Source organism: Macaca mulatta, chromosome 9, assembly GCF_049350105.2.
Source record: "Macaca mulatta isolate MMU2019108-1 chromosome 9, T2T-MMU8v2.0, whole genome shotgun sequence".
Taxonomy (NCBI): Eukaryota; Metazoa; Chordata; class Mammalia; order Primates; family Cercopithecidae; genus Macaca; species Macaca mulatta.
In genome coordinates, this window is record NC_133414.1 from 12330116 (window position 1) to 12354979 (window position 24864).

The window sequence follows — 24864 nt, forward strand, 5'->3', positions numbered from 1 at the left end:
ACATGTTTCCTTGCAGTCTTCCCTCTTCCTTCTCAGGGAAGTGTCTGGCTGGTGCAGGTATGTTCTTAACACTCTTAACATTGCAGAAACTCTCTTTGCAACACAGAGGGAAAAAAAAGACCTAAATCAGAGCCTTTAGCTGGTCTCAGTGTCTGGGCGTAATAATAATTGTTTTATTTTACTTATTCCCTGCATTTGCCTTCTACCAAAGACCAGTGAAGCTGATTTTCCATTTATGGGAATGACTCTAAAAATCCCTTTTAAAATAAGTGTAAGAAAAAGAAGAATTTAATATAAAGAAAGACTATCAAGTAAAGCTCGTGTTGCAGGCAGCTGCAGTAGAAATCTTGACGGACCGGCCAGCCAAGGTCCAGAAGCCACTGGACCAGATGATTTCAAGGTCGGCTCCTTCCAGGATCCTGAGGACAGGAGGAAGAGCTTCAGCTGCAGAGGTCTTAGTTCCAACCAGGACCCTCCAAGCCTAGAAGCCTCTGCTTAAGAGGCAGTATGTATGAAAACAAGAAATCAGTACAGTCCCAAAGAACCCATAGAGGGGGAGAGGGATAAGGAGACAAACTATGAACAAACAGTACAGGAAAGCAATACTGCCCAGATATTTTAAAACATCTCTCATGCACAGTTTCAAATAATTATTGGAAGGATGTTTGGTTTTCGATAAATGACAAAAGATACACAAGGTGGTGGGGGGTGAGTTGGGGGGAGCCCATACCCTTTTGTCTTCATGTTTAAAGAGATTCTGCATTTTCTCCTTCATGTTATTTAAAAACACAAGAAAGCCAGCAAAGGGTGGGGGAGCAGTGTAGCAAAAAATCTCTGCCAGAAAGCACACAGTAAAGTCTAGCTTGTAAGCAGCCCTGTTCCAAATTATTTTTAAAAAACAAATCCTAACAGTAACGTAGTTACAGCCTCTGAGGGTAGCTCTAAGCCCAGTGTCAGAGTCCCAGAGCCTAAGCCACGAAAAAAGGAGGAAAGAAGGCTAACCAGTCTCCTGCCAGGAATAAGAAAAGCAAAATCTCCGAGGCAGGAGAAATACCCCCAAGGAGGCGAAGGCTGCAGCTTGCAGTAATCTGTGAATGATTGCTGGTAAAGTCCAGAGGCTTCAGGCTTGATCTGTGTTTGTTCCCAGAGAAAGCCGAGGAGGACGGTGTTAATAAAGAGAGATTTAAGTGAGAGCTGTGCTTGGAATAAAGTGGGCTACAAAAAGGTCAAATTTGATCAGTTGGAGCAGATTACCGGGGCTTTAAAAGGTGGTGTGGAGCTGGGGTGTGGAGCTGGGAGTCGGGTGTGGGACGGAGGAGAGCGCAGGATTGATTTGCGGGGTGGAGAGAAGTCAGGAAAAGTGCATGTCAGCCCGGGAAGGAGGGAGCTGCGGGGCGCCAGGGCCCGGCCTGGGTCCAGAATCCTCCGTCTGTTCCCCAGCACCCCATCCCCGCCTCCTCCTCTCCGGACTCGCCCTCAGCCGGCTCCTAGACAATGGTTTCCTTGGTCTCTGACTTGGATCCTCTGAAAAACTGGAAAGTTTTAAGGTAGGCCTGCTTTGCTTTCTCTCGCATCCTGGTTTGAGTTCACAGCCAAGGCCCTGCCCCCGCCCCACCCCTGTGCAGAAGTGGTTGGGGTTGCTTGAAATGCACCTTGTGGGGTTCAGGCATGAGCAGATCTGCTAGTGGGAAGACTGCTCGGAGGCAGTTGTGTAAGGAGTGGCCTGTGAACGTGAGGTCCTCCAGTTTCACCCCAGGAGGGAGGTGGGGCTGCCTTGGCAATGAGGGAGGACAATCTTATTTAAATGACACCAGCCAACTCACTGGAAGGAGTCCTCATATTGAATTTTGGGGCTTCAGAGGGGCATTAAAGGTGTGAGATGGAATGTGGTCAACTTTCTGGGACTTCAGATAGAAAAGCGAAATTTGGCCAGGTGCGGTGGCTCACGTCTATAATCCCAGCACTTTGGGAGGCCAAGGTGGATGGATCCCTTTGAGGTCAGGAGTTCGAGACCAGCCTGGCCAACATGGCAAAAAACCCTGTCTTTACTAAGAATACAGAAATTAGCCAGGCGTGATGGTGGGTGCCTAGAGTCCCAGCTGCTTGGGAGGCTGAGTCAGGAGAATCCCTTGAACCTGGGAAGTGGAGGTTGCAATGAGCAGAGATCACACCAGTGCACTCCAGCCTGGGCAACAGAGTAAGACTCCATCTCAAAAAATTAAAAAAAGAAAAAAGAAAAAAAGAAAAGAAAAGCAAACTTTTCCAGAAAGCCTTATTAGGGTCCTTGAAGGGTCAAGGGAAACGTGGTCTCCTCCTCTGACCTCTCCCCTACCCCCATCCCCACCCCCATCCCCACCCCCAGGCCTCACCTGATGGTGAAACTGAATGGGCAGAATGTGTGACATAAAGTCTTTTTCTGAATGCTCCTAAAAAAGTGAACTCTGACCTCCTCATCTCTCAGAGGCCCAGAAAAATTAGAACACAAGGAGCTAGAAAGGGCAAAGTTCATGCATCTTCTCTAAGCTGACTCCCTTGGCAGAGTTAATTCTTGGGCTTCACTGACTCTAAATGGTATTTCCTAGCAAAAGCGTGTTTGGCAATTTTTGAAATATGAAAATGTTCGATTGAGGGATTTTTTAAAAAGTGGTTCTGCACAGTGTCATGTCTTCCAAATACCTACCCCAAAACATGGCTTCATAGGAGCTAGACCAGAACCCAAATAAGAAATACAAATGAGGAGAAATGTGCGGATGTTACTGGAACTTCTTTTTCCTGACATTTATGTTGTATTAATTTGCTAAGCTTTTATTTCCTATTCATGACTTCTGTCTTCATGTTTGTCTGATTCTGTTATTTTTAAGAATAAGATTATAGAAAAGAGCAAATTTAAAATTGCCAATATCCATCTTAATTATTCTGTTTTTAAAAAGTACTGCATGTCATTTTCTAGAACTTTCCATGGATGCTTTTTGCACATCAGGTAGTATGTGCTATTTTATAATCTGCTATTTCCAGCTAACATATCAGACATTTTCATGTTTCCACGTAACTTTCATAACCACCATTTTAATGGCTAAATAAACCACCATAATATTAATGTAAATTTTTTTTTTGAGATGGAATCCTGCTCTGTTGCCCAGGCTGGAGTGCAATGGCATGATCTCTGCTCACTGCAACCTCCACCTCCCAGGTTCAAGCAATTCTCCTACCTCAGCCTCCCAAGTAGCTGGGATTACGGGTGCCCACCATCACACCTGGCTAATTTTTTGTATTTTTAGTAGAGATGGGGTTTCATCATGTTTCCCAGGCTGGTCTCAAACTCCTGACCTCAGGTGATACACCCTCTTTGTTGAAAATTTAGATTGTTTCCACTCCTTAATTTGTACTAACAACAACATAATGAACATCTTTGTGTACCTAGCTTTTTACTTTCATTAAATAATTGCCAGGATTTCCTGATGAAAGTTACCATTTCATGAGTCCTTCAGTGATTTTTTTTCTGTTTGCATTTTTAAACTTTAATTATTGAAAAATGGTAAAGTACTTCTGTAAATGTTCTTAGGATACATCTATTAGAATAAATTATGCTTTCCTTTTTTTTTTTTTTTTAACTGGATTACTAACCTGTCTCTAAAACTGAAACACTTCCTACAAGTGCTTTCAAACAATTTTTCTCAGGCGATTAACTGAATATTGTTACACCAGTGGATAAGGCAGGCTCTAGCTCTAAGAATGTATGTGACTATGGTTATAGATTTTGAAACATGTATCCCCCCAAAGGCCTTTTTAGATAATGATCTCAAGTCTTAACTCATTTTTAAAAAATCAGTGAGAATGTTGTCTTTCCCCTAAACATGTCCCAAACTTAAGTGAAGCTTAGTTTTGCTAGAGTAAGTGAAGTTTCAAAAACTTGGACTGGCGAGACCTGGGAAAGAGAAACATTTTTACATTGACTCCTTTGGCTATACCAAGTTCATTCTGTCCACACCTCTTTTTGGCAAGCATTATCCCACTGGCTTTTTAACTGTGTGTAATCCTTTTCTAAAGTCAGGAACCATAAAGGGATAGAATTTATAAATTGCATTTTAAATTCCTTAATTGTTTACAACAAGTCATCCATTTGGCTAATTTTGCTTCACTGAACAGTTTACTCGCCACCAATAAGTCTCTGCCTATAATATGTGGAAGAAGCAAAAATAAAACACAACCTGATAAATGGGTGATCTAGCAGGAGAATGAGGTGTGTACTCTAATGCCACATAGCAGGATTGTCTGTGATCTGAGTTATGTCAATAAAATGCTTTAGAAATCCAGAGAATGAAGTGAGAGGCCACGTTCTGCTAAAGAGAAAGAGCAGTTACTGTCCTCATCTGATTAACAAATGAGAAGAACATTTGATATGTAAAGCATATTACGAGGCAAAAAGGCCTTTAAACCTGCATAACCTGGAATATCTTCATGTGTTTGGTCCAGGAGCTCAGCCTAGAGTTCTGCCAAACCTGTTGCTCTTAAGAAGTCATCTCAAGGCACAATTTTAAAACCTGCTTACACCACAATATAGTGTTTTAGAAGATGGTCTGTTTGCAGGGCACAATTTCAGGTTATAAGCATTTTTCAAGAACTGTCTATTTGAAATCACTCCATCCTTATTCCATTTTGTTACATGGAGAAACCAAGGGTGGTCGTAGTGCTACTGCTTGTGTTTTAATGACTGTCTAACCCAAGGGACATAAAAGAAACCTAATTTTCACCAAAAGACATGCCAATAATTTTCCACATTCTCCCATTTGACCCCTGAGAAAGTACAAACACTCCAGCTGCATTCAAAGAAAAAAATGCAAAAGTTAAATAAAGTATTCTTGGTACACAGAAGAAAAAAGTTGACACTGTATTAGACCTATGACTAAAAGAATAAAATAGGCTGGGTGCGGTGGCTCATGCCTTAATCCCAGCACTTTGGGAGGCCGAGGCGGGCGGATCATGAGGTCCAGAGATTGAGGCCATCCTGGCTAACATGGGGAAACCCTGTCTTTACTAAAAATGCAAAAGTTAGCTGAGTGTGGTGGCATGCGCCTGTAGTCCCAGCTACTTGGGAGGCTAAGGTAGGAGAATTGCTTGAACCTGGGAGGCAGAGGTTGCAGTGAGCTGAGATTGTGTCACTGCACTCCAGCCTGGGTGACACAGTGAGACTCCGTCTCACAAAACAAAAAAAAAGAAAAAAAAAGAATAAAATAATCTTGAAAATACACTGAGTGCAAGATGAGATGTTTATAGATATGACTTGAGAGTAAAAAAGTTGATAGGAAGATTAAGCAGGGAGTGGGACCCAGAATATCTGTTGTCTCCTTTACCCATGCATAAGCCCTAAGTCACCTCTGGGGAAGGATTAAAAACCCCCAAATCGAGTTTAACTCTTCCATTTAGAGGTAAGAGAATCGATGAATTGACTAAAAGAAGTCACAGAACTCATTAGCCATGCAAGCTGTGGCCAACTCTTCCAACTCCATCTTCTCTCCTGAGGAATGTCCTTCCCCACCTCCACTTCTGTTTCCCTTTCTCCTTCAGCTTTCAGACAGCTCAGCCCAGTTACAAGCCTTAAAGATGTCAAAAGCTCAACAGGTTATAAACTCTATCTGTAATGTCCCCCCAAGAACTCATTGGTTTCCAGCTCTAGTAGGTTTATGAATTACAGCGATCTAGCCAGGTACTCAAACTGGAAAGATAGGCCATCTCCCTAATCCCCCATTTTCCCTCTTAATTTACATCCAAACTATTGCCAGCTCCTACTGAGTTCGACTCCTAAGCACCTAGGGACTCTCTCTCCACTTTTTTCCACCTTCCATTGATAACATCTCGTTTTGCTAAGATTGCTACCCCCAACCAGTCTCCCTGCTTCACTCTTGCTCTCTTAAACAATTTCGCACATAGAGGAATGAAAGCATTACAAACGCCATAAATCAGATCCTGTGACTTCCCTACTAAAACTTCCCCTTTACTCTCAGAGTCAAAGCCAGTATCCTTATTTTAACCTGCAAGGCCCCATCTGGCCTGACCCTTATGAACCTCTCCGCCTGAATCTCCTCCCTCTCTCCCCACAGCTCACATTGCTCCAGTCCTGCTGGTCTTTCTCTTTCTCAGTTATGCAGCCAGGCTATTTTGGCTTGATTTTCATTAGCTACTCCCTCTCCCTGCCTGGCAATCTTTCCTTAGCTATTGGCGGGGCAGAGGCTGCTCCTCATTCAAGCCTTAGCTCCCATGTCATCTCCTCAGTGAGCCCTTCCCTTGACCTCCCAGTTTAAAGCCAAAAATCAATCTCTAGCACATCTCCCTGATAGACTGAATCATAGGCAACAGCCAGTATTCAACTATGTTTGACTTATAAAAACGTTCACTTCATATGGTTCAGCTAATATTCTCATCACAGCATTGCTAATATCTGCCATCTGCATATATATTTGTTTACTGATTATCTCGCTCTCATATTAGAATGCATGGTTTGTGTATTTGACTGTGATATACCCAGTATCTAAAAGATTTCCTAGCACATGACAATGAATGAATGAATGAATGAATGAATGAATGAGTGAAGGAGTCACTCTTTGTCTCTCTTATCCTACTTTATCCTCACTCCATGGGGCCAGGGGCATTGTATATTTCATTCACATCCCACCCCTAGTATTTACCACTGTGATACTATGTTATTATGTGGAATGAATGAATTAACTGATGAATTAATGACTCCTAACACCTAGTTGAGTAATTCTATCTTCAGTTGCTTATTTCTGTGCCAATCAGAAAAGTGTCTAATATGGTAACATAGAAAATTCCAAAATCTTCTCTGAGAATCTGATCTATATGTAGTATTCAGGTGGAATTTATTCTTTCTAAACAAGAGAATGATCTGGAACAGATGTTGACAAATTTCTTCATCAAGGGCCAGATGAGGAATATTTCAGGTTTTGCTGACCATACAGTTTCTGTCACAACTATACAACTTTGCTATGTTAGCCTGAGAGCAGCCATAGATGGTATGTGAATAGCTTGGCTGTGACAAAATAAGACTTTATTTAAACAGACTTTCTTTAAACAGTGGGCTGGATATGGCCAAGGGCCCATAGTCTAATGTGGTCCATGATCTCAACTAATGATCTGAGCAGCAGGAAAATAGAAGTGGCTTTCACAGATAGTCAGAGGGATGCTTTCAAATCTCGTACGACAAGGCAAATATCAAAAACTAGTCTTGCTATTAGGATAAAACTTCAGAGGAGCCTTGGTGATATTTCAAAGGTCAGAGATGTTTTAGGTTATGAGCACTTGATCTCACAAAGATGATGAATGTCTGGGGAAAATGTATGGTTTACTGCATCCCTTAAATGTTTGAATGAGCCTTAAAGCTATAACAAACTACACGTTTGCCTGTTCCCTTATGAAGTATGTGAGAACCTCCCATTAATTAAAACAGCACACGTTGACGGGAAACATAGAACAGACCCTGAAATGTAAGTCACTGCTTGGCCTTGGTTCTTTCTTTTTCATTTCTGTCTCTAGCTCATTTAGTGTACATTTCTCTTTCACATGCCTGGGACGTCTCCTAAGACACATCCCAAATTCACAGAGGAGAGCATGCTATGTGAGTTTGGAGGAATGTCATGTGTAGATACCCTTCGGTTCATGTCACACGACATCTTAAAGATGTATAGAGCCGGAAAAGTTGCATGGATGCTCTGCTGGTATTTCTTGTGGGCAGGCTGGCCATCTGAAGATCAGGAATTTATATTCTTAGATGATAATATAGAAGAATTATTAGTGCTTTCTATAGGCCATGCATTATGCCAAGTGTTTTTCATATAATTTCTCATTTTATCTTTATAATAGCCCTGTGAAGTAGGTAGTGGTTCTTTCGCTCTTATTTAGAAGAAAGTGATACTTAAAAAGTTCCAGTCACTTATCCAAACACACACATAAAGTAGGTGTGGAGTCCAGTGTGGACTTGGGTATTGCTAACCCTGAGCTAGAGCAATTAAACAGTGACGCCACATACTTCTCTGATCTAGTTACTGCTTTTCCTTGATAAATTGATAAGCATCACAAAGTGTGTTATCTTTACTACACCTCTGAGGGGAAAAATTTGCACCACCAGTTTTTCCTTTTCCCTTAGGAATGTTTGAAGAATCATGACTCAGTTACTACTCAGTACTTAAAATTTTTTTTTTTGCAAAGCAGCAGGAAGAGGTGTTGGCTGGAATGCATTGTCAATTTTTTTGGCAGCCTGGAGCTTTCTGAAACAGGCACTTGAAGGGGAATGGAATGGGGTCACCCTAGGGATGTGGCCTTGAGCTGTTAGAAACTGTGTCAGTGTTTCTTCAAGTTTTTTAATGAGGGGGGAGATGGATGGATGAAATCATTTGTGTTGAGTTTGTAAGTTTTAGAGCTCAAGGTGGAGGCCTAGTTGAGAAGAGCTCAGAGGAGCCGGCTGGAGTTTGATCATAGAGTCTTTATGAGTCCTCGTCTTGCTCAAGGAAAAAAGAGACAGTGTACATTGCTTTGAACAATCTAAGTCCATTTTCCATTTGATCGCCTTGTGTTCATTAAGGACCAGCTAAACCATCTGTTGAGACTTGGAAGTCGAGGACATCTGCTGGATGGGGGAGCCATCAGGCATTTAATGAGGGGCCTTTCTATGGAAACAAAAAGAAAAATCAAAAGTAATGGTTGGAGCTGACTATAAACTCAGTGTCTGAGGCCAGAGGACAGTCACTTGAGAAGATCTCTGGACACTGAGCTCTAAGCATCTTTAGATGGTGAAGTGAGAAGGGCAATGGCAGTCAGACAGATTTCCTGGTTTATGGTCTGGATTTTTGTTATGATGGTATAGACATTAATGTCACCATCAAGAGTATTTCCTGGAGGAGAGCATGGTAGACACAGGGGTTCAACTGTTCTTTTTTCTTCTTCTTCTTCTCCTCCTCCTCCTCCTCCTTCTTCTTCTCCTTCTCCTTCTCCTTCTCCTTCTCCTTCTTCTTCTTCTTCAGATGGAGTCTCGCTCGGTCGCTAGGCTGGAATACAGTGGCGTGATCTTGGTTCACTGCAACCTCTGACTCCCTGGTTCAAGCGATTCTCCTGCCTCAGCTTCCCAAGTAGCTGGGATTACAGGCATATGCCACCACACCCAGCTAATTTTTGTATTTGTAGTAGAAACAGGCTTCACCACGTTGGCCAGGATGGTCTCCATCTCTCTGACCTCGTGATCCGCCTGCCTTGGCCCCCCAAAGTTTTGGGATTACAGGTGTGAGCCACCACGCCCAGGCTCCAGTGGACTTTCTGAGTGGCCCTGATAGCAGCAGCTCTGGGTGTAATGGTTGCTCTTACATGATTTACTGTGGTAAGGACTTTCTGGACGTTTAGATCCACTTGTCTGGCTTCAGTGTGCAGGACTGTATCAGATCATGGGGCCAAACAGCAGCTACAAGACAACACTGAGTCACAATAAGGATCTTGGCCATCAGGTTTTAGTTCTCACTGATGACAAGCCAGGTGGAAGGGAGAAAAAAAAATGAAAATGTTAACTTGGAGAGTTACAGTCACCCATTGAGGAAAACTAGAATAGTATTTGGTAAGAGGTGACCATATGTGTAAGATGGAAGGATCCAGTCCAGTTTACAGGTAAATAATATAAATCCCCCAAAACAAGCAACAGGACTAGAATCTGATCACCCACAAGGATATGTTACAGTTTTCTATTGAAACATAAGATTTCTGTCCGCAGTTACCCCCATTTTTGATCAAACTTTTTGATCAAAGACTATTCTTGTTTATAAAATGTTTCTTGTCTCATTAAACTGGGCCAGATGATATTTATATAAGTACAGCAAAAATAATAATTGAGCACATAGACCTTTTTAAGTTTGCTTTGCTAGAAAATGAAGAATCTCCTGTTGGACTTTTAAAAGCCTCTGCATTTCTAGCAAGCCAAGCCAAGAACTTGCCGTCAGACTTCACCTTCAATACCTGTAGGTTTGGGTAAATTCCTTTTCTTTTGAGGTCTCCAAAATATTTTAATGTTCTTAGGCTTGCCAGGACATGACCATTCTTACTCACCTATATGTCTGGAAATCCTGTAAGCCAGGTATCAGCCTAGTTCTTCCAAGAGGGATTTGTACACATTCGCTCCATAATGTCCACCTTGGATCCTTAAATATGTCTGGTCATATCTGATTTTATGTGTCATTCTCAAATAAGCCATTCCATTCAAAGCCTTGAACATATAAACCAGTGTTTCCAATTATGTTCATTATAACGGAGACAGAATTTTTTTGCACCTGTGCAAATAACTATTGTCATGCAAATGAGAATACCCAAGAACAAATTCTGAATTCTCAAGAGATCAGGTAGGGAAAAAAAGATAAATGTTTCTGTTTTGTTTACAAAAGTATAATTTAGTAGATTTTTTTGGATGATAGATAGCTTAAGATGAAAGGAAAAGGAATTTCCTGCTATCCAGAAAATAGAGTATTAAAGAGTCAGCAATATTCCAAACAAAAGCCAGAAAACATAATAATCATTCCTTATCACTTTACCAAGTCCAATATATTAAATAATTAATTTTGTTCTGCTTGATCTTGAGTTAGCAGTTTTGTGAAGCTGTCAGCTTCTCTGCTAGAGTTGTGGAGAACCTGACTCAGTTCATTAGGACGATATCAAGGTTATGTAAGCAACGACATCAGAAGCTTGCACCCCAGAGTACTTGTCACAGACAGTTATTTCCATAGGTCTCTGAGACAGTTTCTTTTTGTTAAAGACAAAGTTCTTTGGCCTGAGCTGTTTGTATGAGCAGAGTAAAACAGTCACTATTTCTGGATGACAAAATACTGAAGATGGCCGTGGTTAACGATCTGATGGGCGTTCATTATAAAAATAACACCATTGACAAGAAAATGTGGTTGTTTCTGTGACATAAAACATTTTAAAATAATTGCTGGAATTATGACTGACAACATTACACTATTGTTGTCTAGTATCAGGCAAAGCAGCATTGAGATAGATCCTGGACACCAAGGGCATTGACAAATTTCTAGGAACTTCTGTAACTTTTGAAATACCGCATTTACCTGTACAAATATAACCTGGGAAAGGTTCAACATTTCTTTTTATTAAATAATGCTTTTCATGAATTTCCACCTCACAAGTAAATTCAGTGATTTTAACATCTCTTTTTTTAACCAGGTGAAAGAACAAACCCTTCGAGATTTTTCAGAGGCCCTTGGGAAATCTCAAAGTCAGTTTGAGATCATGAAGGCTTCATTTAGAGTTTGATTTTAGGAAGGCAACGCTGTCAAATATGTCAAAAGGTTTGATTACTTGACAAAATAGGATCACAGGTCACTGTGAAACAATCCTTAGTTAAGTATCTAACCAATGTGACAATGAAAGAATTTAAAAGTAAATATAGGAGGTAAGATCATTGTTTTAAAAACCTTAGTTCTTTTTAAAGTGAGAAGACGTGGTTCTCTTGACTAATCAGAGACATGGTAAAGGCAACATGAAACACAGAAAATTATTTTTATGAGATGCAGAATCTTTCTCTGCTAGGAAGATTACTAAAAAGTAGAGAAAAACCTTTTACAGTCTCTTATCAAGAGCATACCGCTAATTCAAGAGACATTCTCATTTTCAGAAAGAGAAAACCAAACCAAACTAGTTTTGAATCAATACACTATTGATATTGAAACTCATTTTTAAAAATTTTATACATAAATCCATTTAATCTTAGCAAGTCTTGACATTTACTGTGAACTGAAATGTGTCTCCCCAAAATTCACATGTTGAGGCCCTAACCCCCAATGTGGTGGTATTTGGAGATGAGGCTGTGGGGAAATAATTAGGTTTAGATGAGTTTATGGAAGTGAGGCCAACATGATAGGATTAGTGTCCTTAAAAAGAAGAGATGCCATAGCTCACTCATGCTTGTGCATTCTCTTTCTCTCCCCCTCTGCCTCACTCTCTTTCTCTCTGTCTCTCTGTCTCTGTCTCTATCACATAAGGGCACAGCAAGAAGGTGCTCACTGCAAGCCAGGAAGAAAGCCCTCATTAGAACCATGCTGGGACTTTGATCTCAGATTTCTAGCTTCCAGAATTGTGAGAAAATACATTTCTACTGTTAAAGGCACTCAGTCTATGGTATTTCATTATGGTGGTCTGAGCAGACTAATCACAACATAATATTCCTTTCCTTAAACTTTCTATGACTTTCTACTTCCATTCAGGTTTCATCTTATACTTTCCATCTTTCTCATTCTGGAACAACCAGTCACTTTAGGACAAAATTACTCTTCTCTTTTCCTTAGCAGACCCTAACAATCTTCAACCACTCTGCACCATATGACAATAAGTCAAACGTATATAAACTTAAGCTAACGTTTAATAATTAATGTTTTAGTACTTTATCTTATTTGAAAAGTATTTAGATATTTAATGAATATTCATTATTTAATTTAGCATACTTCTAAGTTTGCAAGTAACCGAAAAGATTTTGGAAACTCTTCTTAGGCAAACATTATGAAACAATTATTGTTGAACTAAAGTTTGTCAAAATAATGATTTAATTTACTTCAAATCAAATTATCATTTTTATAATCTTAAATTATCTAGAAAATATTAGTTTATGTGACTAGCAAACTCAAGAAAAACAAAAATTAATTCTCACATTATATTTAATGTTGACAACTCTGAAAACATACCTTTTTTATTAAACCAACAATATTAAACTAATCTTACCAAGAATTTGCTCAAATTACATAAACATTTGAGTTGGTTTCTATATTTCTGACAGTTTTAGAAAGATTTAATTTACATAAGTGCATATTTCTCTGTAAGCCAATTAGGATAGAACCCTTTTAAAAGATTTTGTAAATTAATTTGGCAATGCCATCTGGAGGGAGGGTACCTAACACACATACATAAACACACAGATAGACGTAAATAGAAACCTATGGCTTTCATTTTTAATATTAGCCATGAGTCAGGCATAAATACAATAATACAAAATTCAATCGTGTATAGAAGAGTTAGTTCTCATCTTTACTCCATTTGTTTTTTTTTAATCCAATTTGTGTTTCTGGCAGATGGAGCAGCCAACATTCACCTGCTGAATGTGAAAGCTAAAATTTACCACTAATGTTTGTGGACGAGGCCTTTGAGAATTTTTTACCTTGATAGATCATCTCATGGGGGAGGCAAACTGAATATCTGTTTCCAATTAGTTTTTCTTTTCAGCCTCAGGTAGCTGCTTTTGAGATCCCTAAGTCCCTTAAGAGTCCCCCAGCAGGGGCAGCTGGCCTCAGGTTTCAGTAACTGTCAGTAATTGAGGGGCTGGAATGGGAAGGGAAGGTTTCAGCAGAGGTGAAGAGAGAAGAGGAGGAGCGGGGGGCTGAAAGGAGCTTATATCAAAGAATGCAGAGGAGTGGAAGGGAAGATGGAGACTGGTGGAAGGAGGAAGGAGGTAATGGAGGGGAGAGGTCTTAGAGGAGCCAGTTTAGGGAGACCCTGTTTCCCAAAGAAACCACTGAAGTTCCCAATCATCCTTCATCAAGTCACGCCAACAAGAAGTGGGCAGAGTGAGCGCCATCATGGTGGAACTCACAGTCAGCAGGAGTCCAAAAAGGGGCTTTCAGATGACTGAGAAGTTCCTATGGGATGGGCAGGAAGAAAAATGACTTCCAACTCAGGCATCAGGGAGTGAATCCCCACTCAGAATAAGGATCTGAGTGGATCAACACTCAGAAGAAACACTTGCAGCCCAGAAGGTCCCCTTTGAAAGAAGCCTGGGACTCTCTTCCAGCTTCAGAGAGCGTGCGCAGAGCCATCAGTATCAAAGTGTCTCCTCGCTGTGCTCCCACCGACATGCGTTCGGAGCCTTGGATCAGGAGAGTCAGGCTCACACCAAAGACCCAGAGGACACAAAAGTCTTTGGCAGGCAGAGTTGTCCTGTTCAAGGGTCTCATGGCAGCAGATCCAGATCTGAGTCACAGCACCAGATAGTGGTCAAATATAAAGTTTTCTTTTTTTATAAATTAAGTGGTCAGGACAGATTTTAATTACCAATAAATTATTGCAGTAGGGATGCACTTCCAGCATCAACAGGGCTCAGCTTTATAGAGATGACCAGGTTTTTTAAAGGGAGAATGGGGTGGAGGGCCAGAAAGCAGGGGCGCCATAGAGTCAGGAAGTGAAACATTGCAAATGCGGGCAATGTGATTAGGCAGCTGGGTGTGTACACTACCAGCTGTAGATGTTAGGACTCAGTTCTCCCACAGAGATGGGGGGACAGGGGCCCTGGTCTTCCTCGTGGTTACATTGTAAAGAAACAGCTTTCAGGTCCTTGAGAAAGACCCTCCTGAGCTGCAGAGGTTATATGCACATCTCAAAGGGATGGAGGAAGGGATCACCATTATAAGCCCTATGTATTCAATGACCTGAGAAAGTGAGGGCAGGGGCCTGTGTCAGGTGTTGGCTGGAACACGGGGTCAATTCTTTTGGCAGCCTGGAGCTTTCTGAGGCAGGCACTTTAAGGGGAATGGCATCACCCTGGGGATGTGGCCTTGAGCTGTTAGAAACTATGTCTTCAAATGTGTCATGGGGGACTGATGAAATCATTTGTGTTAAGTCTGTGGTTTTTATAGCTCAAGGTGGAGGCCTAGTTGAGAAGAGGGCTGCAAGGAGTTTGGTCCCAGAGAGAGTGTTGTTAGGAAACAGAAAATCACCATGTGCCGCTCATCTCCCCTCCCATCCCCAAATAATGTGTTTTGGCTAAAAGTCCCAGGATCCTAGGATCCTATGCTGTCCAGTCCACAGTAAAGAGAATAATCCACAGGCAGTGTCCTGTCTGTTCTCATGCAGAGCTGCTGTATTTCCCACCTATATTAGTCCATTCTCATGCTGCTGACCAAGACGTACCTGAGACTGGGTGAGTTATAAAGAAAAATAGGTTTAATGAACTCACAGTTCCACGGGGCTGAGGAGGCCTTACAATCATGGCGGAAGGCAAAAGCATGTCTTACATGGTGGCAGGCAAGAGAGAATGAGAGCCAAGCAAAAGGGGAATCTCCTTATAAAACCATCGGATCTTATGAGACTTAAACAATACCAGGAGAACAGTGTGGGTAAAACTGCCCCCCTGTTTCAATTACCTCCCACTGAGCCCTTCCCACAACATGTGGGAATTATGGGAGCTACAAATGAAGATGAGATTTGGGTGAGGACACAACCAAATCATATCACCACCACTCTCGACTTTAGTGCAACAGAGTTAGAGGGCACCTGAGAGATCAGTTTTTTGGTGATCTCTTCATGTCTATGTAAAAATAAGTCTCCACTCCCCAAACACCATATTATTTAGGAGGATAGGGACTGTCTGTTCAGCACTGTGTCCTCAGCAGTGCCTGGTCCTGTTTTCAGAACCCAGGTTTCATGCTTTCTAATTTCACCTGAGAGCTTCTCACTAAGCCCCCTCCCTGCCTGTCCACCCTCAAGTGGAAATAAGGTTTTCTTCTTCTGAATGTTCATAGCACTGAATCTAAACTTCAGATCCACAAATGCCTATTTTCTACCTTGTAGTGTTTGTATAGTAATTCCATTAAAAGGGTGTCAATGTCTGGAAGATAGGTAGGGTCACTGTCTGATTAAACCTGATGTCCTCTTGTATCCCTTATATCATCAGGCACTGCGTTTATCTGAGTGTTTGGATGGAAACCCACATATGCCTCATTTCTATGATGAGATATTGAACCAGGATTGCCCACCTATAAAACTGTGTGATTGATGTAAGATAGAACAGGGAAGTACCTTCCCATCGGATCCCGAATCCCACCTCTGAGTGGTACCATGAATCCATCTCCTACACTGCCGAGTTTTTCTCACAGCAAAGCAATTCTCTTTATATTGATCCTCATTTTCTTTCAAGGCTCTTTATTCCCACTCCTTCTGTAGAGCTGATGGACGAAACTACAAATCTGTTTTCAGATGTGCTGTCTCTGAGCTGGAGCCCTAATGTAAATCAGCTGTTCAGGGATGAGTTCTGCTGACACAGACTGACATTAGCAATCATGTGACTGGTCCTGCAGGGCTGAAGATTGCAATCCATCCAGGGTGCAGGTGTTTCAGTTAACCATGCTGTAGAACTCCATTTTGATTTTGCGTTGTACTAGTTTTTCATTCTTATAGACACAAATGTCCAAGCCAGAAAGAATTGTTAGAGGACTGTGGAAATGGCAGTTTTATACATTTGATCATATTTCCTGGTGGCTAAAGTGAAAGATTTTGTGAACTGGAAAGATGTGGCCCTCACTGAGGTTTGTTATTTGTAAATAGCATGTAATGACGGCTTTGAGACTTCACACGTGTCCTTCCTTGGCTGCCATTATTATTGTCGTTATTGAACATAACATACATTATCAAGTTCTCCAAACCTGGGATGCTTTTCCCTTTCTCCATCATAGCACATGGTCTTTATTTAAAAGGTTTATTCCAGTAAAACTTCCTTTAAACTCTATTTAAACAGTTTATTCCAAATGGCTGTATTCCAATAAAACTTACAGTTTTATAAAAACAGGCGTTGGGCTGGATTTGGGCCATGGGCCTTGGTTTACTAACTCCATTGAGTTTTAGAAACTTTGAGATCCATGGTAACTTGGACAGCAACAGGGAGACTGAACCACAAGAAGGATCAAGAGAGAATATGCTTTCCCTGGTACTGTGTGGTGAGCTCAGCTGTCCTGGGCTTTAACTCCTGGGAAAAAGAGTGTACGAGAGACGAGAGAGTGAGCTGGGTTTTTTCAGACCCAGGATCTCCTTTCAGTTTGGCTATATTGAGGCAAAACAGCAGTGCACACTTTGTCTTTTAAGGAAGGCTCAGCACCTCTACTCTCTAGCAAATATACATTTCAATTAACCTGGAGCCACATCCTTCCATAGCAGGCACTTATCCCTTTGGAGAAGAAGGACAGATCATGAAATGGGACCAAGAGAAGGAAGAAAGGGAAAGAAGATTCCTTTAAAAACAAACAAACAAAAAAAGTTGCCCTAAAGGGACTGTAGGACTCTGGGAAGAAAGGCAGCTGGGATCATTTGTTGCCCAAAAGAGCCAGAAGATGACTTCAGAAGAAAGAGAACTTGACTCTCTTTGCCTTGGTCTGTGTCCACGATTGCTGTCTTCATCGCCACAAAACCCAACCTCTTCTTTTGGATGTGGCCACCCATGTTTTATTTTTAAACAAAAATAAAGTTCACTCATGGCTTGGATGCTAGATTGAATGCATGCATGATCAGGCCTTCAGGCAAGCACAGCAGCACCGTAGCATCCCAGAGAAGCCCACATTTCCCACTTCCAACACGTGCCTCTTGGGCCCCTCCAGGACAGGCCATGCATCTCCAACACTAGAGAATGAGAACACTGTTTCTGAAGAGATTTAAGATTTTGAGCTGGCCCTGGGCCAAATGAGGTAACATGGCCCTCCAGTTTCCTCCTGTCGTGAGGCTCTTCGGAGAGCTCAATCAGTTACAGCTTACCTTGAAGTTAAATCGAGGTATTATGATGTCAGGGGATTTGCATTTTAGGAACTATCTCCAATTATGCAACGTGAGATGGGAGGTGGGAACAGAAGAACTCAGGAATTCGAAGTTTGGTGAGGCTTTCAGCATCCCTGAAATCAAACACCATAGGTTCCGTCTAGAGCACCTGGGGCTTGGAGACCTGAGTTGGGTTGAGTTCCTTCCTGGTTAGGATAGCTCTCTCCCCTCTTCCTTAATAAGTTACCACTTCACAATCAATTGCCCTTCAATTACTAGATTGAAAGTGTCAGTCTGCCTTGTCAAAGAGCGAGAATTATACAAGAATGGGGCTTTCAGAAGATCACTGGAGAGGGAAGCGGTTTGAGGCAGAATTTCTCTTAAAGATTTAATTGCATTTATGACTTCTTCCTGGTGGGTGTAAAACCCTCTGGAGCCCCTGCCCTGGCCCAGATTCTAATCGGGTTTCCTCCCAGCGTGTCACTGGTGTGCTCGTCTTTGCTCCTCTCTCCCCGTGTAGAGCAGGAGGTAGATTTTACCTTTGGGCAACTGGCCTCATGCCGATGGTGGCAGGAAAGAACAGTGCTGCTTAAGGCATAATTTGCTCCATTAATATTTCTGCAGGAAAGGAGGAAAGGGTATTGTTTATATCATTGAAAGAGGGGAGTGTTTGAGAACACCAGCTCCTGAGAACTTGGGTTTTGTTTCCTAAAAACTAGTAACTGATTTAGAGAATAAAACCTGTTTGCCTGGTTCCCAGACTAGCCCTGTTCTGCTGCTTCCCTCATTACAGAAGACAGTCAGCAAATGTGGTTTTCCATTTCTTGAACGTATCTTGGGCAGAGCCCTTCTAACAAAACTAGTTTGTTGTGCTTTGCAATCCTGGTTTTAAGCTCTGTCTGCAATCAAGCAGCTCTCTCCAGAGGATAAAACTATATTAAGCTGTAATTCTCTAGTTAATTTTTTTGGTAGCCATGAAATTAGCTTCCTTGTCTTTTGCATACTCTCTGTGGATCACCATTCAGTAAATGAGCAGAGCCAGAACACCCTCAGTCAGCCTGTTAGATGGGGAACAGAGCTAAACATTTTGCATATAAACTTCAAACACCATAGAGAAAGTGAGAGTAAGAGGATTTGCAGTCCTTGACTTTACTTGACACTATATTTCATAGCGTGGGGTTTGGTGTTTTTCCCCCCACAAATTGGCCTAAATCCCTTTTGATCATCATTTCTTATTTTTTGGCAGACAATGTTTTCTCTGTGAGAACAGTGAATGTTTTCTAACTTGTGGGAACACCATCCTCCCACATAGACCTTTTTCTTTTATTGACCCTTGCAATGGTATTTGGTCTAAACTTTAATCTCCAACCTGTAACATGTAAGTTTAAATCACATCTTGAGACCATAAGTTTCTATATTTGTCGTTGGTAAGCACAGAACATTTTAGTAAAGAGAGTTCAGACAAGAGTCAAATCAGCTAGTCCTGGAAAGTGGCTGAAGAGACCCTGTGTTTCATAAATACATTGATTTACATTTTTATTTCTCTTTATATCTGATTTTTAAAAAATACAGGCACATTCAGTTAAATTTGTGTTATAGGGTGATTCTAGGAGCTGCCTTCTGCTTCTGACTTTAGATAAACCTCTGTGTAAAAAAGTATTTGCTGAAAATCTAATCTACCTGATTACAGCAATCAAGATGTTTTGGGTATATTGAGTGTATTTTGCTAATGCATAGTTTAATTGTGACATTCTCTGTGTCCTTTTTCCTATGATTATTTTTATCTGTATTATGTACATACTGAATAGCCATAGAGCTGTAAGAAGAAAGATGAATACGTGGAAAATTAAATGTCCAGTTAACTGGAGACATGCTTCTGTGCAGATACGGAAAACAAGTCATATCTTAAAAATACAATCCATTCTTCAGAGGATAAACAAATTTAGTATTACTCAAGCTAATCATATAGTACTAATTTGCTTCCTTGCGTTTCCATTAAATTCTCCACAGGTGATTCCAACTAACAATTTGGTTTAGTATGGTCCAGGTTCAGGTAATGGATTAAAGTTAAGCAGATACTCTTTTAAAAAGACAGCTTGTAACCGTAGGCTGTACTGGAGTCTTCAACATGAAAACTTCTTGTATATGAAAGATAAAATATGCAAATATGCACTACTCTGATCCTTCCTTAAGAAAGAAAATTACTGGAAGTTGGAAAAGAAAATTAGGAACCTACAGGTCAGATGATGTAGTGTCAGCGATTCCAACAGCTGACTTGGAAGCTGAGCCTGGAAGTTTCTAGATGGTACACAACCAACATGGCAGGCAGTGGAGGATGAGAGAGTGTGCGAGAGAGTTGATGCTTTACATGGAATCAAAGTGAGAAAAAGGAATAGACACATCTGTCTATATTAGGCTTCTGTTGTCCTAAGTTTAGGGCATTAACTTTTTTTTTCTTTTTTAATTTTGTGGGTACATAGTAGGTGTACATATTTATAAGGTACATGAGATGATTTGATACAGGCATGCAATGTGTAATCACATCCCCTCAAACATTTACCCTTTGAGTTACAAACAAGCCAATAGTTCTCTTTAAATTATTTAAAAATGTACAATTAAGTTATTGTTGACTATAGTCATTCTCGCTGTGCTACCAAGTAGTAGGTCTTACTCATTCTTTCTATTTTGGGGGGACATTAAACATCCCCACCTTCCCCCTATCCCCCCTATTATGCTTCTCAGTCTCTGGTAACCATCCTTCTACTCTCTTTGTCCATGAGTTCAATTGTTTTGATTTTTAGATCCCACCAGTAAGCGAGAATATATGGTGTTTGTCTTCCTGTGCCTGGCTTACTTCACTTAACATAATGATCTCCAGTTCCATCCATGTTGTTGCAAACAACTGGATCTCATTTTTTATGGCTGAATAGTACTCCATTGTGTATACATACCACATTTTCTTTATCCATTCACCTGTTGATGAACAGTTAGGTAGCTTCCAAATCTTAGCTATTGTAAACAGTGCTGCAATAAACACAAAGGCAATAACATTATTATGTGGTAAAGTAATAAAGTAATGTGGTAAAATAAGGGAACTCGCTCCCTTACTACCATTGCTTGATCTAATTTGTGTTTGAGGCCCAGTGAATAGTAAGACAGTTGGCTTTTGTGCAAAATAGACCTGAATTCAAATCCAGTCTGCCACTTCATAACTGTAGGACCTTAGGTAAGTATTGGATCTCTGAGGTAGCCGACCTTACAAAGCACCTAGCACATAGTACTCACCCACCCACTCATTAAACAAACTCATGTTCCTGCTAATATCACTTGTACATAAAGCCAAATATTTCTGATCCCCGAGGGTATTTAATTGGGGTCAATAAAATTATCTAGGCAGCATCTATTCAGAAACTATATTTTGGGGCCATAATCTCTAAGAGGTACTATACGCCGTTGGTTTTTGTGTCAGTACACATTCACGAGACCTCCAGGAACTCCTTTGGTGATCTACCCATCTGTTCTGCCAGGACAAGATAGCTCTGTGGCTGGCATGAGTGTATCAGTCACATGCACCAAACTCCAAAAGCAGAGGACCCAAGCAGATCCAGCTATCTAGCCATTGAAGTAGTAGAATCCAAAAGAAAGGTTTTTTTCATTAGCTGATGTTTTGCTTCCATTAGAGAAGTGATCATAATTACAGATCCCGGTTGTATGACCTCACTTACAGAAGCTGATAAGGAAAAAGCATACAGCCTCATTTCTGGGGGCCAAAGGTCTCAGCCTTCAGTGGTTCCAACAAGCAGCATTAAATATTTCCTTTTTTTTTTTTTTTCTTGAGACAGAGTCTCACTCTCTGTCACCCAGGCTGGAGTGCAGTGGTGTAGTCTCAGCTCACTGCAGCCTCCACCTCCCAGGTTCAAGTGATTGTCATGCCTCAGCCTCCTGAGTAGCTGGGATTACAGGTGCATGCCATCATGCCTGGCCAATTTTTGTGTTTTTTAGTAGAGATGGGGTTTCACCATATTGGCCAGGCTGGTCTCAAACTCGTTACCTCAAATAATCTGCCTGCCTCGGCCTCCCAAAGTGGTGGGATTACAGGCGTGAGTCACCATGACCAGACAGCATGGCATATTTCCTACAGAAAGTTGAATGTCTGAGCCACTCTTAACTGGGCTTCCTGGGTGTGTGTGTCCTGTAGCAGAGGTATGGTCAGCTGAAACTTAATAGTATCTCACCAAGTAGACTAACCAGGAAGCACTTGGCACAGATATGGGATGAGCCCAGACTTGGGCTGATTGTAATTGCATTTACCTGGTTATTAATTCTGGGTCAATTCTTGACCTGCCTGAGTTTCTGTAGTCTCATCTCTATAATGGGAATGATAGCTGTTCAGTATACCGCTCAGTGTTGGGTATTTGAATTATGAAACTATAAAGCATATGCCAAGTTATCCTTGCTTTAATGTAGTTTTAGCTACATTTTAATTTTATTTTAATCAAAAAGATAACATTTAAGGGGAATGTGAGATACTGATGTTGATCGAAAGGGACCCTGAGTCAACTAAGGTCAGACACAGTGCTCTGGGATAACCCTATTTGAAGAGGAAGTGCTGAAATCAACCCGGTTTTAGAGCCAGAAACTATGAATTTTCACATGAGTTTAGTGTGAAACTGCTTTTGCCAAGTTTACCAATGCCAAATTTTAATAACCAGATCCAGTGGCCTACTTTTAACCCTCATTGTTCTGGAACTCTCAAAGCATAGACATTGTTGACTCACCCCTTTCTCTTTGAGAAGTTTCCTCTCATAGCTTTCATGAGACTGGAGAGAGAACGTCCACTGGTTCTCTCCTACATCTGTGCTCACTCCTCCTTCCCCTCTGCCACCTCCCCCTCTGCATACCTAGGCCTTTATCTTTGACCTTCTTTTCCTCTGCTCTCCAAGATGTCAAGCAGCTCTCCTCCAGGGCTGACTGGAGCTTGCAGAAGTGTTTTGTTTTGCTAATAGAATGTCTTGGGTTGGGTCTGATTTTGCATGCATCTTCAGTTCCCACCCATTGTCAACTGCCTCATTTCACGGCCTCCCTTATTGTACCTTATCTGGGTGGTCCCTATAGGCATTTGAGCTTGCATCCCTTCTCTGTACCTGATACTGTTTGGCTTTGTCCCCACCAAATCTCAACTTGAATTGTATCTCCCAGAATTCCCATGTATTGTGGGAGGGACCCAGGGGAGGGCGGTAATTGAATCATGGGGGCCAGTCCTTCCTGTGCTATTCTTGTGATAGCAAATAAGTCTCATGGAATCTGATGGGTTTATAGGGGGGTTCCGCTTTTGCTTCTTCCTCATTTTTCTCTTGCCACCACCATGTAAGAAGTGCCTTTCGCCTCCTGCCGTGATTCTGAGGCCTCTCCAGCCATGTGGAACTCTAAGTTCAATTAAACCTCTTTTTGTTCCCAGTTTTGGGTATGTCTTTATCAGCAGCATTAAAATGAACTAATACAGTACACTTTTCTATGGGTATCCTGTATAAATCATTTAAAAGGGGAAAAATCTGTAACTTGTCCTGAACAGAATTCATTGCTCCAACTCTCTGCATCGTCCAACTCTTCTCAACTTTGATCAGTGACTTCCTCCATCTCCCCGTTCTTCCATGTTAGAAACCATGGACTTATTCCATCTGTTTTTATTCAAATATTTATTATCTAATATGTGCCAGGAGGAGAATTCATTGGTGAGTATAAACAGGCATGGCCCCTGCCTCATGGAATTTACTGCCTAGTCAGAAAAACATTAGTGAAATAACACAAAAATAAATACAAAATCACACCTGTGCTAAGTGGTGGACAGAGAGGTACAGAGTGCTGTGAGGGCAACACACAGATCTCTCATTCAGGGAAATCAAGAAAGGAGCTCCTGAGGAATCGTTGATCACACTGAGATCAGAACACCATATGGGAGTCAACCAGTGAGGAGAGGAAAGAGGATTAAGCCACATTCAAGGCTGCATTGAAGATTTGGTTCTCTCATTGTAAGAGCAATGGAAACTGTTGATACCTTCAATCAGAAGGAGCACCACTAAGACATCTGCATTTCTGGAGACAGAGCACCACTGAGACCCATTTCTGGAGACAGAGCACCACTGAGACATCTGCATTTCTGGAAGTTCATTCTGACAACAGTGGGGAGGATGCCTTTGAAGGGAAGCAGAGTGAATGTGGGGGAGCATTCTGGGGATTATTGAAGATGTCCCGGCCAGAGATGACAGTAGTTTGGGTTGCGACAAGAGCAATAAGGCTAGAGAAAAGTGGACAGATTCAAATGATATCAAGGAAGGCAAACCTAAGGGATTGGAGTGGCATTGGTTGTGGGGCTGCAGGGAAAGAAAGCATCCAGGAGGCTGCCGAGGTTTCTGGTATAGTGGGGGGCGGGGGGGACGGTATCATTTACTTGGATTGAATCCTGCCAGGCAACCAGGTTTTGGGTTGACTTTGGATGTCTTGTGTCCAGCTACCTCGAATATGTCAAAGAGAGAGCTTCCAGGTGACTGGCTCTGGAATTCCAAGGGAATGGCTGGAGAAATCTTTCTAGACCTCATGTGTGTAGAGGAGGCCACTGAAGGCATGCATGGAAGCTGGGTGCATGTGTGTGGGCGGGCACAGAGCCGAGCCATTGGTTCTTGGCATGGAAAAGGGCAGAGTACCAGGGACAGAGGTTTCAAGTCACCAGTGGGTCAGCCCCTCTCCCTGCCATGGGTATTTAATTATCATTCAGTTATTTCATGTTCTTCTTGGAAACCCCTCCAGGGTTAAAGTCCGTCTTGTCTTCCTGCTTACGCCTGGCTTGAGGCCTCCATCATTCCACTGAAATGTCCTGAAAGCCTCTAACAGGGCTTCCTGACCCTCTCTTCCAGCTCCAGGGCTTACCACAGTTGCTGCAGGGGTTTCCTTGGTTTTTTGTTTTGTTTTGTTTTTTTAAGTATTGGGTCTTGCTCTGTTGCCCAGGCTGGAGTGGCACGATCATAGCTCACTGCAGCCTGAAGCTCCCAGACTCAAGCAATCCTCTTGCCTCAGCCTCCTGAGTAGGTGGGACTATGTGGTGATGCACCATGCCCAGCTAATTTTTTATTTATTTTTTTTGTAGAAATGAGGTCTTGCTTTGTGGACCAGGCTGATCTCAAATTCCGGGGCTCAAGCAATCCTCCTGCCTTGGCCTCCCAACGTGCTGGGAGCCACCATGCCCTGCTAGGGATTACTTTATTAAAAGGCAAGGATAATTTTGTTTCTCCCCTACTGAGAAGACTT

At 41.7% G+C, this 24864-nt stretch overlaps 1 protein-coding gene across 8 annotated transcripts in view; it reads left to right on the forward strand.

The window, feature by feature from the left end:
* Positions 1–850: 850 nt before the first annotated feature.
* CELF2 (CUGBP Elav-like family member 2) overlaps positions 851–24864 on the forward strand; it is a 538967-nt gene continuing 514953 nt past the window's right edge. For 6 of the 8 annotated variants that reach the window (XM_028825957.2, XM_028825962.2, XM_077945720.1 and 3 more), the window contains exon 1: positions 924–1547. In XM_028825957.2, coding sequence (XP_028681790.1) covers positions 1495–1547 — 53 coding nt within the window. In that variant the 5' untranslated portion in view covers positions 924–1494. Of the gene's footprint in view, positions 1548–24864 lie in introns of all 8 variants that reach the window. The other 2 variants (XM_077945723.1, XM_077945726.1) reach the window with 2 other exon arrangements.